The 13791-nt window shown below is 40.0% G+C and overlaps 1 protein-coding gene across 4 annotated transcripts in view; it reads left to right on the plus strand.

Moving 5' to 3' along the window:
• The window catches only part of ESYT2 (extended synaptotagmin 2), a 69663-nt gene that overhangs the window by 13667 nt on the left and 42205 nt on the right, over positions 1 to 13791 (plus strand). For all 4 annotated transcript variants that reach the window (XM_082192237.1, XM_082192238.1, XM_082192240.1 and 1 more), the window contains exons 2-6: positions 2500 to 2541; positions 3937 to 4071; positions 5806 to 5882; positions 8413 to 8485; positions 8721 to 8810. In XM_082192237.1, the coding sequence (XP_082048363.1) occupies positions 2500 to 2541; positions 3937 to 4071; positions 5806 to 5882; positions 8413 to 8485; positions 8721 to 8810 (417 nt within the window). The remainder of the gene's footprint in view (positions 1 to 2499; positions 2542 to 3936; positions 4072 to 5805; positions 5883 to 8412; positions 8486 to 8720; positions 8811 to 13791) is intronic.

Raw genomic sequence — 13791 nt, forward strand, 5'->3', positions numbered from 1 at the left:
ATTGTAAATGAAAAGGTAATCAAAGCCTCAAAGCTGAAGGGGTAAAAAAGGAGTTGTGTCTGAAAGGGACTAAATAAATGTTTTGCAAATGAGGGTTTTAAGAAAAGTAGCTGATTGATGGTTTAGAGACTTGCCTTGAATTCCTGTAACCTGAAATAGTTAAAAAATGTGCTTAAAAAACAACTACAACACCTTTTTCTGTTTACTAGGTTTGCTTCAGAGTTAAGAGCTACACAAAAAAGGTTATGTAAAAACAGCAAAGAGCTCTGGCAGTACTTTACTAACCATTGTGGACAAAATGGCTAGAACACTGAGGAAGATCTCAGCTATTATATAAATATTTCAGGTTATTCCATTCACTTCTCAGTTGCTTCCCAGGTAGATCGATTCTAGTGTCTTTTAGTTAGGGTTAAATTCTAGTTTTCATTCAGAGCACAGAAGATACACTTAATTTTCTGAAGCATAAATGAATAGCCTAAAAAAATTCTGTGGAGACATCACCCTTTTAATACTGTCGCTGTCTGTTTGTTTTAGACTTGATTGCCCCATGTGTTTGAACTCTATATAAATAAAATATTGTGTTCTAGTACTTAGAAGCACCCGGTATACATTATTGATGGTTCTCATGTACTTAAGCTCATTACGTATGACAACTGTTTGGAGCAAATAGCCCTTTTAGTGAAGGTGTTTCAGATTTGAGATGAAATAAAAGTCTATGAGCAAGCAAATTTAAAAATCCTTTATTAAAGAAACAATGTCTATGACCAAGCAGATTAGAAAATCTTTTATTAAAGTAACAGTGTCTATCAGTCATCTTTTTTTTTTAACCACAATGAGCCAGCACTAGCAGTAAAAATAAAACCAACTAAGCTTGAAGAGAACGAGGCCAGCAAATTGACGTACTTTTTTATTTGTGGACTGTCAGTAGTCTTAAGAAATAGAACAGTGCAGATGTAGGCACTTGATCAGCCATAGGCAAACTCCGGCCCTCCAGATGTTTGGGACTATAATTCCCACCATCCCCAGCTAACAGGACCAGTGGTCAGGGATGATGGGAGTTGTAGTCCCAAACATCTGGAGGGCCGGAGTTTGCCTATGCTTGTACTTGATCATTTAAATATGGCTCAAAGTTGGTTAGCAAAGTTGTGGCTTCTCTACTGTACTTTTTAACTGTAATTAAGGCCACTGTAGGCAGATTGGGGAAAATTTGCATTCAAAAGGAGGGAGAGATGCTACATATATACAGCTGCCAAGGTTCTAACTATGGTTATGATGGGGCTTGATAACAAATATCTGTCAAACATTTTGAAATACAGTGGTACCCCTGGTTATGTACTTAATTCGTTCCGGAGGTTCGTTCTTAACCTGAAACTGTTCTTAACCTGAAGCACCACTTTAGCTAATGGGGCCTGCCGTGCTGCCGGAGCACGATTTCTGTTCTCATCCTGAAGCAAAGTTCTTAACCCGAGGTACTATTTCTGGGTTAGCGGAGTCTGTAACCTGAAGCGTACGTAACCCAAGGTACCACTGTACAGATAATCATTTTGTGCAGGGGTTCCATTCCTGGGCCCTGTGCACATCAGTGGAGTGTGCGTAAGCCAGCCCTGCTACGCCCCCATTCTGCCCTCTTCTCAGTCGCCCGTCAGTTAGATGCACGCAAAATGGTCACTGCCTGTACAATATAGTTCAGTTCAGATGACTTTCCAAAGCATGGTCCTTGAGGATAAGATATAACTTGTGTGCGCCTGCACACTTGTTCACCTTTCAAGCACAACTTCACTTGGTAGTTTAGCAAAGCATAGGTTGTGTTTACAATGAACTGCACACTCTTTTCCAGGCTTGCCCTCCAAACCATGACCAGAAACCACTTCAGATTATGGTGTAACTGACCGATCTGGACAGTGCAGTGATTTACTATTAGTGCTAAACTGCAAACGATATGCTTGATTTTGTGGGTGGGCAAATGCACAAACCTACACGAACCTTTGCAGAACAGCATACAATGGCAGCATCAGATACACAATGCCGTTCTAACATTTGAAGATAATAGTTAAAAGTTAATAATAATGGTTAAAATAGTTAAAAGTCAGGGTTTATCTTTGGATGGGTAATAAGAAGGTGGGGGTTGGGGAGGCACAGGGAACCTACTTGCAGGGGTAACGGAAGAATATCAATTTTTGGGAGCAAGCAAAGTAGACAAACTATCCCTAGTCTCTTGGTATGAGCCAGTAATAGTAATTGGACATTATTACTTAACAGAGTAAATTCTCCATGTAAAAAAGATAATTGCCAAACTGGATTGTACCATATTTATGGTACTCCATGACCCTGTTGTACTTTCAGTGGCAGGGTCACCAGGTGAAGGGTTTGGCCAACAACTGTAGAAAACGTTTCAAGTCTGGTCATGAACTTGTATGGTGCAGTTCATCGGCTTTGAAGTCCTTGACTCATGTTCACAGTGATTGTGACCTTGTGCGTTTCCATTTTTCTTTTGGTTAGGTGCACTTTCCAGACACAGAGAGAGCAGAATGGCTGAACAAGGTAAGTTATTCTTTCCTTGCCTGGAAGTTCCTTTTATTGCTTCTTCCTGTTGTCATTTTGTCTTTTGACCAACTCTTATTACCTATACTTGGTGCAGAAGCTCAGAGTATCTTGTAAGGGACTTTAAGAGAATAGAAAGGAGTTTATCAACTCCTCCTCATGTTGGCAGCCATAACTTCATGCTAATTAGTTCTCACATATTTGCAGGAGAAGTGATGGGGAACCTTATGGCTTTTGGGGTCCCTTCTCAAATGAAATTCCTGAGTCTGTATTGCAGAGGGAAAACTCCCAGGGTGATGAACAGATAATTTATTGGAGAGGCTTATTTTCTATAACTGATTTGTCAATCCTACTATCATGGGGAAATGTTTTTAATGCAGATGTAAGCCTTTAGTTGATCCTAGTGCCCTAACTTAGGGGAAAACTCCAAGTTGTTACTGTTAAGCTGAGTTAGAGGACAATATGAGGCAACTTGTCTGATTTCCGTAATCCAATGACTGCATCACAGGTAGAATCTTCCGTCCATGACTGGTTGTGTGTGAAAGTGAGAGTGTTGTCCAATCTTCATCATAGTCCTCATCTCCATATTTTCCTTCCTTCATGCTTTCCTCCTCTCATTTTGTGTGTGTGTGTGTACTCAAAATTTCATAGATGTATGAAGTACGTATGTAGCCCTTTGCTGTGCAGTTTGATGTGAGAGGCTTTCCTGGTGCTGCTGCTTACGTTCTCAGTGCTGTGCTTTGCAGCCCTCTTGCCCCAGCATCTTCAAACACACCCAAGGGGAGTGTTTAATGCCACATTTTGTCCCCTCCCCCATTTATAATAAGACTTTCGCACTGCAACATCACTTGATTATAGGAAGGGAAGATGATGTGATATCAGCTGTTTGTTGCATCACCCCTCATACTTCCCTCCTTTCTTTGCCTTCTTGCAGCCAGTGTGGGGCCTTGAATTCTTATGCTGTGCCATTGCAGAATATGAAGCATGGCCTTTCAGCTTTTAGTGCAATTGCACAGAAAATGGACTCTAGTATGGCTTAACGTTCCATGGACAGTTATAGCTACAGAGACCTCAAGATGCCTATTTTTTTATGTACGTTACTTTCTCACTTCTATGGAGCATCTTTGATAGGAGTGCATGTCCAAAAACATTTTAGGTAGTCATATATTACATTAAAACATGAAAAAAGTTAAGTGAAAGAAGTACACAGACATCTTAGTTATATGGAACACAGCAGATGAATTTTCCTGGTTGTAGCCTTTATGAGGCTGCTAAGGCAACTGAAGGTGATATAAAATGGGAAATTGTACACAAAACTTTTCAATGAAATACTTCTACTTATGCTATAGTGTGTTGCAGCAAGAACCTACAAATGCCCTTTTTTTTCTTTCTCAGACTGTAAAACACATGTGGCCTTTCATTTGCCAGTTCATTGAGAAACTTTTCCGTGAAACAATAGAACCAGCAGTGAGAGGAGCAAACAGCCACCTGAGCACCTTCAGTTTCACAAAAATTGATATAGGGGATCAGGTAAGTTTCTTCTAGACTGTGCATACTGTCTAGACACTTGGAACCTTGTGTGAATTAGGGTGCCGGCTATTTTCTTAAGAGTGATTATGGGCAAAGAGTGATTACGGACAAGGTGGTAATGTACAAAAACAGCTATAAGTTCATTTATTCAGTTTGACCAGAGTTTGTGTTTTGGCAATATTTTCCTGGAGATGATTATTTCAAAAGCGATATTTTGCTTTTCTGGAGGAGGGAAGATTGTAGTGTTGTTGTTGTTGTTGGTTGTTATTGATTACCTGTCCTTTACCTTAAGCTCCCAGGGCAGGTTACAACATTAAAACACAACATTACAACACAATATTAAAAACTCTTTAAAACAGCTTACAGTGCACTTGATGTGTTGCATGATATTTTTGTTGGCAAATTTTCTTATTTCGCTACTGTACTGAGATGATTGTATCAACTCATTGTGTGTTTGAAGAAACAATACCTATTTTAAACTAAATATTTATACGAGTCTTGTAGTACTGTCAATTAGCCGCAACATCTTTACATATTTTTGGCCGTATTCCAGTACGTTGGTGTTAACTGTCATCTTTGCCTTATGCTGAAGGCAGTAGATTTTTTTTTATTACAATTTTTAGATGACTTTACTCTTCCTGTCTTGTTTGTGGTCAAGCAGAGGCTTAATTGGTGTTGTGGTGTTGCTGTGATAACAGAAGTGGAAGCATTTCAGAATGTAAACTACTGTACTTGTGTTACAATATTATCTAAAAAAATTTTTAATGCAGTCTAGATGCCAAGATTGGACCAACATTTTTCCATTATCCTTTGGAAAAACTTGCTCACAGCAGAGGCGTACAAGCACTTCTGTTCAGAGCAGATACTGGTTGATTGCTCAGCTGATCTGTGTGTTGTTCCCGGTCATGAATCTGCTCTGCGGATTGTAGTTCAAACATTAGTTATTTGGTGAACCATATCTCACAACCCACACTGTAAACATTTGGGCCAAAATAGCCTTGATAGATCTTGTAACACCGCTTCTGCTTATTGATTGATGTGGAAGATGTGTCATGACCAAAATGAGATATGCCATTTGTTTTCCTCTCTTAAACAGAATTGAAGTACAAACTTGGAGTAGAAACGGTGCAGTAGGTGGGAGCAATTTTATAGAATACTCCTTTTTCCTTTCAGTTTTCTGTTATTCCAGTTTCTAAAACAAAACTCCCTAGAAACTGTATGGAATAGCAACATTATATTTATGAGAAATAACAAAATTCATCCTTGCCTCCTTTGAGTTGGGAATCGAACTTCCTGTTTATGTGGAACACTGAAGGTGGCATGCAAAATGCCTATTCGGGCTGAAATGTGTAGGTTTAACACAGTAATAGCATCTTATACATTGATGGTGAAAGTAGAGCCAATTCTCTTCCACTTTACAAAAGCATCCTTGCCAGGTTGCTTGGATCCAGTTCTTATTCGCCGCAAGTGATCAGGTGTGCTGCGTTTCAGTGTTTCTGGTACAGTATATGTCATTATAGGACAAAGAAACCCTACATTTTGATATAATGCTAATGCTTTTTATTACTCATGCAGTTTTCCTACACGGAATTTGTTCATAGTGACACATCCAGAATAAGAGGGGCATATTCTGTTAGGTGGCATTTCTGAATCTGTGTCCACGTCAGACAGCATTTCACACTTGATGGGATGATTTTAAGAGAATAATTACTTAAAACTTATTTTTCTCTTTAGCCTCTTAGGATTAATGGTGTTAAAGTGTACACCGAAAATGTGGATAAAAGGCAGATAATCTTAGATCTTCAAATCAGGTAAAACTGTCAAAATGTATATGTCACAAGTTTTGTATTTTTAAACAATGTTTCATTTTCCATTGGGTTTTTTTTTTTTTGGCAAAATGCTTCCCTGTGCAGGAAAATACATTTTTGTTTACATGATAAAAAAATTTAGAAAACCACTAAGGGTTTTGCTAGCATGAATATGTAACATTAAGCAAGGTACTATTGTGCACAGAAATAAAAAAAGAAGTCACACACATTTTTTGATAGTAAGAGCAGAATAAGTGATTTATTTTATCTGTGGATCTGTCACTTCAGTGAAGAGGGGTTTTCTTTCTTCTTGTTCCTGTTCAAGTCTGTCAGTGGCCATAGTTTAGCATAACATGGATGAGCCTCCATGAACCCACACAGAACATCATGCTCATTCCCTCCCCATATTGACTGATCTCCTGGAGGCTTGTCCACACAGTGCTAAGCCAGCTTTGTATTTCAGCACTTCCCTGGTAGCTGTAGGAGAGAAGGAATTGTGTGTGGGCAAGTGAGAAGGCTAGTGGAGAAGGAATTGAGTGTTGTAACCCTTCTCTGTGCCCAGCATAGAAACCAAGCAGGCTTGCAGAGGAAGGAATCCTCCGCCTCCATTTTTTGCATAGATAAGGCAGTAGGAAGAGGGGACAGAGCCCTCCATCTGTTTGCTAGGCCAAAGCACACTAGGTTGGTTGTTTTTGTAGCTCCACTAAACCATATTTAGCATTAGGAGCAAATTGGGGGCCCATTGTATAAACTGTCAATATGTGACTTACGAGGGTTCCTTCGATGTACAAGATATGCCTCCTCAGACATGAAGAAGGGGATGTTTGGAAACAACCCCTTCCTGTCTCGTGTCCCCCCCCCTCTATTAAGTAGATGACAGGATAAAGAATGAATTGGAGGGTTACACTACACTGCTTTTCATTAACTAGAAAGCTCGCATACAACAAACTTTAACAATTTAATTATTATTTTTTTGCCTTGAAGTGGTGCTTAAAAGGTTTTTTGGCTGATTGAATGGTTTAACATGTAGAACATGCTTTCTCTTTGTTTCACTGAGGCCTTAGATCTCAGCCTTCGTCAACATGGTGCCTGCCCGATGTTTTGGACTAGATCCCTGCACTGGCTGGGGCTGATGGAAGTTGTAGTCCAGACCATTTGGAGGGTATCAAGTTGGCGAAGGCTGGCTTAGATTCGAAAAAAACATACAAATAAGGGGACTTTGGACTTCTCTTTTGAAACTGAGGGGAGGTTCAAAAGCAGTTTGTAATATGGAACGGAGGAGTCTGTTGTTTCAAGAAGGCAAAATCTTCCTTGTCATGACTAAAGTAGATCTTTGGATCCTGGCCAATAACTTTTTAGGTTTTAATAGGGACAAGCAGCACTAACCATAGTTCTTTGCCTTTATACTCTTGTACACTATAAATCTTTAGCTCCTTCCCCTTTAAATTGTGTGAAAAGAAACCACATTAGTCATCTTCAAAGTATTCATGGGGACAAATGGTTAATAAACTTCCTAGTAATGTGTAACATGTCTGTCTGTCATACTTGGGATCTGCAGATTAATGTAGCCTTGCATAGTTCACAGACATTATGCACTCGGTGGATAAAATGTTCTGCTTAACTTGGTGTCCAAATAGCAGATCATGTTTCATGCAAGCTGTATTGCAAAGACACAGTCCAAGGAATATGGGTTGAAGGGCAATAGTGTCATTCATGAATTGTATAGGTGCAGCCAGCTAGCCCTTTTCTGATTTGTCTTGTTTACTTCAGTTAGGTATATTTGGTACTGCAAATTAATACAGTACCAAAGAGTCTAATCAGTTTAAAAGTAAAAACAAAAAAACAAAAAACAGGATATAAAAAGTATCTCTTGCACGTACACAGAATATACTGAGCACATCATAAGGATTGGCGAAACATTTTAACTAATGAGCCTAAATGTGATTTCTGGCATCACCGGTATCAATGAGAAGACCTGCACTGGGAGTGCATGTTACATAGTGTTTGCCATACACGTGGGGTTGTATCAAATGCTAATCATACTGGGAGCTAGACCCTCTGAAATTCATGGACCTAAGTTAGTCATGTCCATTAATTTCATTTGGCCTCTTTTGAGTAGATACTAGTTGGATACAACCCATGGTTTCTAATATGTAGAAAAACGCATTACAGAACATTGTACAAGGGCTGTGATTCAAGGAGGCCGTTAACTCCTGCGGAAATGATTGCACGTTTGCATCAAGGTTTATAAAGCAGTTCCACCTTTAGCAATGCTTCCCTGCCAAATCAAAGGCTGCTGTTTGTAACTGGAATCTAAGCAGAGGCTTGGGAGTTGGAGGAGGCCCTGAAGAGGAAACTACCGGTTAATCCGATGGCTTGTATCTAGCAAAGCAACACTGGGTCACAGCCTAGGCCTAATCTATTTCGAAAAATGATTTTTAAAATAAACTTGCCATTGATTTCTAAAAGTGGTAATTTACTAATGGGCTTTAATGTTTAATACAAAATTGCATTGTGTCCTTGTGCTTCTCAGTTTTGTTGGCAATTGTGAAATTGACTTGGAGATCAAGAGGTACTACTGCAGAGCTGGTGTGAAAAGTATACAGGTAAGCTGCGTTTTCTTCCTACCTGACACAAAACTAAATTATTTACAGATACAAATGTCATAAAACTGTGCAATCCTTTCCCCACCCCAAAAAGGAAGCAAACTTTTTAACAATCGTTTTGTTCTGTTTGGCATAGACCTTAAGTATGCAGGTATATTAACAGACTTCTCCATTAACGATGCAGTTCTCTATATTATTAATTCATGTTTAGTATTCTGAATCTTTCCCCCCTTAGATTCATGGCACTATGAGAGTTATATTGGAACCTCTGCTTGGAGATATGCCTTTAATCGGAGCACTGTCTTTATTTTTCCTTAGGAAACCGGTAAGTTAAAAATCTAGATTGCTTCATTCTCTAGCTTACAGATTGTTGCTTTTTCACTTCAGTAAATCGGTGCTTAGAATAATTTTCTAAATCTAGGGATGTCTAATGGGAATTTATGGCTCACCCTAGCGTTAGGCCAACCATGGTTCTATTTGAGTAAATCTGGTCCTGAAAATAAATTTGAGGAGATCAGGAGAGACTAGGCCTCCCTCCACTACCCCATGGTGGGTTGCTGACAAGTCCATGACTGTAACCACCATACCTTGGTCACATCCATACCATATATTTAAAGCACATGGCTTCCCCCAAAGCATTCTGAAAACTAGTTTGTCAAGTGTCCTGGAAATTGTAGCTCTGTGATGGGTAAGCTGTAGTTCCCAATATTCTTTGCGGGAAGCCATGTGTGTTGAATGTATGGTACAGATGCCTTCAGAGTAGAAAGCAGGACCTAAACTGGCCTTGGGAGCTACCACTGGCTGATTCTTGATCAACAAGGTTTCGTTGCCTTCAGTAAAGTTGAAGGTCAGTTTACGTTTATGGTAAGAGAACTAAAAACTGTAGTACACGTTTCTATTCTGGCCACCTTTTTCATGCTTGTACAAAGTATAATTTCAATAATCAAATGAAAGGCCATGTTGATACAGTCATGTTTAGGCATCAAAAGGTTAATGGTGGTGGGTGTATCTGTTGTCATCCTCTTAATATACCAATATCCACTGCTCCTGAAAGTTGGAATCATTTGTTAAGCAAGCTGTAGTTGGAAACTACTCAAATTCAGTTTTAGTTTCATGACATAATTAACTAAAAGGAAATAAAAACCTAGTGCAACATAATTCAATTGGATTTTAAACAGCTTATATTCTGCAGGTCTGGTGTGCAGGTCTAGTACCTAATTTATGAGAATCTCCACTTTTATTTCAAAAAGGGAAATATCCAGACCTCGTGGTTGCTGAGAACATGAAAATGAGTTTGAGGATAGTGTTTATGAAGGCTCACAAATCAGATAGGCAGGGATCGTCTGCATGATGAAGTCCCTCTTATATGATCCTAATCTCTTATTTCCTGCCTCTTTTGCCTGCCTCTTTCATTCTCTTTCTTTTTTCCCTCCCCAAAATATTCTGAGCTGCAAAATCCTAAGTATTATTTTGTTGATTGTTATTTAAAATGTTCCCAAACAGTGTTCCCAAACAATGTACAGTAAAGATATCGGAAAACAGAATGTATAATAGAAATAAATATGTAGGGCAGTATCTAACAAAGTGCTTCTGCTAGCACAAAGATTTCCACATGCACAGCAAAACCCATAACAGATTTAGGGGGTACACGGGGAGATGAGAGGGAGAGTAAGTTCCGTTTTGCAGCCAAAAGTCCCTGCATTATTAGAAACACTTCATTGGCTACCACCCATACAGAGCAGATTAAATGCAAAACTTTAAAACTCCAAATTACACAAATTTTACAGTTATAGACTGCAAAATGGCTGAAGCTGCCTGAAGGCAAGAATTGTAGGCGCATGTCTAATTTTGATTGGAAGCTGATTCCAGAGAGCTTTGTAACTGCTGCAGAGTTATGCAAACTGGAGAGCTCATATAGGTTTGGGCACGGGAAGGTATTGTAAAGTTCTGCCTGCCACTGCAGATGAAGAAGTATTTGACCTTGTTCTGTCATCTTCTGTGAAGATCATACTTTTCATTTGGCATCTTGCTTTGCTCTGCTGTCACTCTGATTTCAGTGTATCCTATAAACAACTAAAATTGGAGGTTAGTGCTTATCATCATCTAGAGGTAGGGAATGTCCCCCACCCTTCCTAGTTATATAGAGTATGCAATATTTGCTTAAAATATCCAGGTGTGGGAAGCGGAGTACAGAAAGGAAAGAGATTTTAACCATTTGTGAGATTTGAGTTGTAGGTTAGCTTCTAAAGCATTTTTATCCTGCTCTTCTGCTGGGAAAGGTCTCCCAGAGCAGCTTACGTAGGATCAATGAAAACAAAACAGTCTGTGTCTATACTGTAGTCTAAAACAGTGTTTTTCAACCACTGTTCCGCGGCACACTAGTGTGCCGCGAGATGTTGCCTGGTGTGCCGTGGGAAAAGTTGAAAAATTCAAAAGATTTTTTTTTAAAAAAAGTCAAATTTTCGCCCACTAGGCGGGCGCCGGACTGTGTCCACCCTATTTTCCATCCGTCCTGGGTGGGGATGGGATCGGATGAGAGCGGACAGGCAGTCCGCTCTCATCTGATTCCCTATAGAGAGCAGCGGGGCTCTGACATCTCCCTCTCCGCACACAGTGCAGAGACGGAGCTGTCATCTGCCAGCTCAGCGGGGATCAGCGGATCGATCCCCGCTGAGCAGAGAACGGTCCGCAATGTTTTTGTTTGCCATTAAAGAAAAAAATATTAAACCATGCTTGAATGTTAAACCATGCTTCTTTGTGTTTATTTGATTCCTATTCAAGAGAATTACTTTATATATAGTCAATATAGGCACAGAGTTAATTTTTTTAACCTTTTCTAATGGTAGTGTGCCTCGTGAATTTTTTCATGAAACAAGTGTGCCTTTGCCCAAAAAAGGTTGAAAAACACTGGTCTAAAAGGCATGCTACAAGAGGAAAACAGGAAGAGGAAAACAAGGGACGTTGGGGAGCACTTCCTAAAGATACATACTAGTTCTAATGACCACGAACTGGAGTAGGAGCAGTGAAGGGAGTGGAGAATCTGGAGCAGGCACGCCCAAACTCGGCCCTCCAGGTGTTTTGGGACTATAATTCCCATCATCCCTGACCACTGGTCCTGTTAGCTAGGGATGATGGGAGTTGTAGTCCCAAAACATCTGGAGGGCCAAGTTTGGGGATGTCTGATCTGGAGCTTGTTTCTCAGCAGAACCTATGGAATGGCATCCTATCTTTCCTTCTACAGTTCTCTCTTTTCTCTCCCTCTCCCCCTCTCTCTCCCTCCCCTGTTTTAAATGGAGCTAAAGTTGGGCCATAACTTTTATTAACTGCCAGCATTCAGCCCAAGAACATGTGAAATAATAGCTGGTCTCTGAACGTTAGTAAAATGCTTTTCTTTACTCCTTGACAAATCACATGATTGACCTCCACTGCCAGAGGCATTATGTTTTCAAGACCCATTGCTGGGAATCGCTGGTGGGCAGAATGCTGTTGCTCTCATGTCCAGTTTGCAGGTTTTCACAGGCATCTTGTGAGCCACTGTGAGACCAGGATGCTGGACTTCATGGGCCCTTGGCCTCATCCAGCAGACTCATCTCATGTTCTTACGCTCTTCGTCATAAGAAATATTTCATTGCCCTCAGACTTTATACAAGAAAAAGTTTCTAGGTTGCTTTATCTTGGCAGCTACAGCTAATTAGAGTTCGCACCTTTTATAATTGCTCAGCCTCAGGGTGAGGAAAAGGTAAATTGAAGGAGACAAGTTATCCTTCCAGAGACCACACTCTCTGAGCAGAGATCTTCAATATTTTTCCGGGTGAAAAGGATATAAGTGGCAGAGCTCTTTACAAAACAGGGAGGAACTGGTCATAAAAATTCTGGCTCTATAAATTTATGAGAGATGGATCAGAACTGAACTGAGCATGTACAAGGGACTTATTTTTAAAGAGGAAAATCATAAGAAGAGAGAGATTAGAGCAACACAAAGCTTGGAAGTCTGATAAGAAGTGAAAGACACCATGATTTCTACAGCTGTATAATACTATCGCTCTGTTCTTTGGCATCTCTCTAATGAAAATTTGTGCCAGAATATAGTGGGAAACAGCTTTACGGCTCCAGGGTTCAATAAGAACAAGGAGCGTATGTGACTAGAGCAGCCTTTTCCAGTCTATTGTGCTCTAGACTACAATCCCCATCATACTTGACCATTGGCCATGTTGACCGGGGCTGATGGGAGCTGGCATCCAGCAACAATCTGGAAGGTCACATGTTCCACTATAGCTTTTGCATCCTGCAAATACCTTAAAAACAAATACCAAATTTTTTTTGATTTCGCCATGCTAAGGCAATTATTCCTAAAACACCCAATTATTCAAACATGAGAATTTATCGTATTGAAAGAGGCTGTAAGAAGTCATCCTCAGTGAAGCAACAGAGCAAGGATTTAAGCTGCAACTCAGGGGGTTTAATTTGTGGAAGTGAATACTTCATTTTCCTATCAGTGTTTAATATGCAACATTTCTATTTTCCTTGGGTTAGTTCTGTGCTTGTTTTAGTTCTGTTCATAGGACACTGAAATAACCTCATTGGCTAAACTTTGCAAACTAGCCACCACCTGCACTTGTTATGTTTAACATTAAAAAAAGACGACCTGGAGCAAATTCACTGTTTTTTAAATTGGATTAGCTGGTCTGCCCAAGAAGCAGGTGGCTAATAAAGATGTTAAATTATCCTGTCCAGCTTTGCTGCTGTGGTTAGTGGAAACAAGGTTTATTTGGAAAAAGGATTACTGTTTCAGCTGGGGTAATACATGTTAAATAAATTTAAAGGGCATTGCCCCAGGGATTAACTGCTGCATAAGGAAGTATTGGATGTGCTAAATAAGTAATAGTTGCATTATTGGGATGTAGTTGCTGTCTTGTTTTAGAACAGGGGAACTTCTATTGAGGTTTCCCCCCCTCACCCATACAAACTTTTATACAGGGTACCTCAGGTTACAGACGCTTCAGGTTACAGACATCACTAACCCAGAAATAGTACCTCAGGTTAAGAACTTTGCTTCAGGATGAGAACAGAAATCGTGCGGCAGCGGGAGGCCCCATTAGCTAAAGTGGTATCTCAGGTTAAGAACAGTTTCAGGTTAAGAACGGACCTCCAGAACGAATTAAGTTCTTAACCAGAGGTACCACTGTCTTCCATTTCTTTTCTCCATATGAAACAAACGAGTAACCTGTTTTGGGGTGGAGAAAAATATTGGGTGGGGGAGAGAGAAGGGGGTACTGCTGATTCTGACCCTACCCTCTTTTTGGCTT

The sequence above is a fragment of the Podarcis vaucheri genome (genome assembly GCF_965113315.1).
Source record: "Podarcis vaucheri genome assembly, chromosome: 12".
Taxonomy (NCBI): domain Eukaryota; kingdom Metazoa; phylum Chordata; class Lepidosauria; order Squamata; family Lacertidae; genus Podarcis; species Podarcis vaucheri.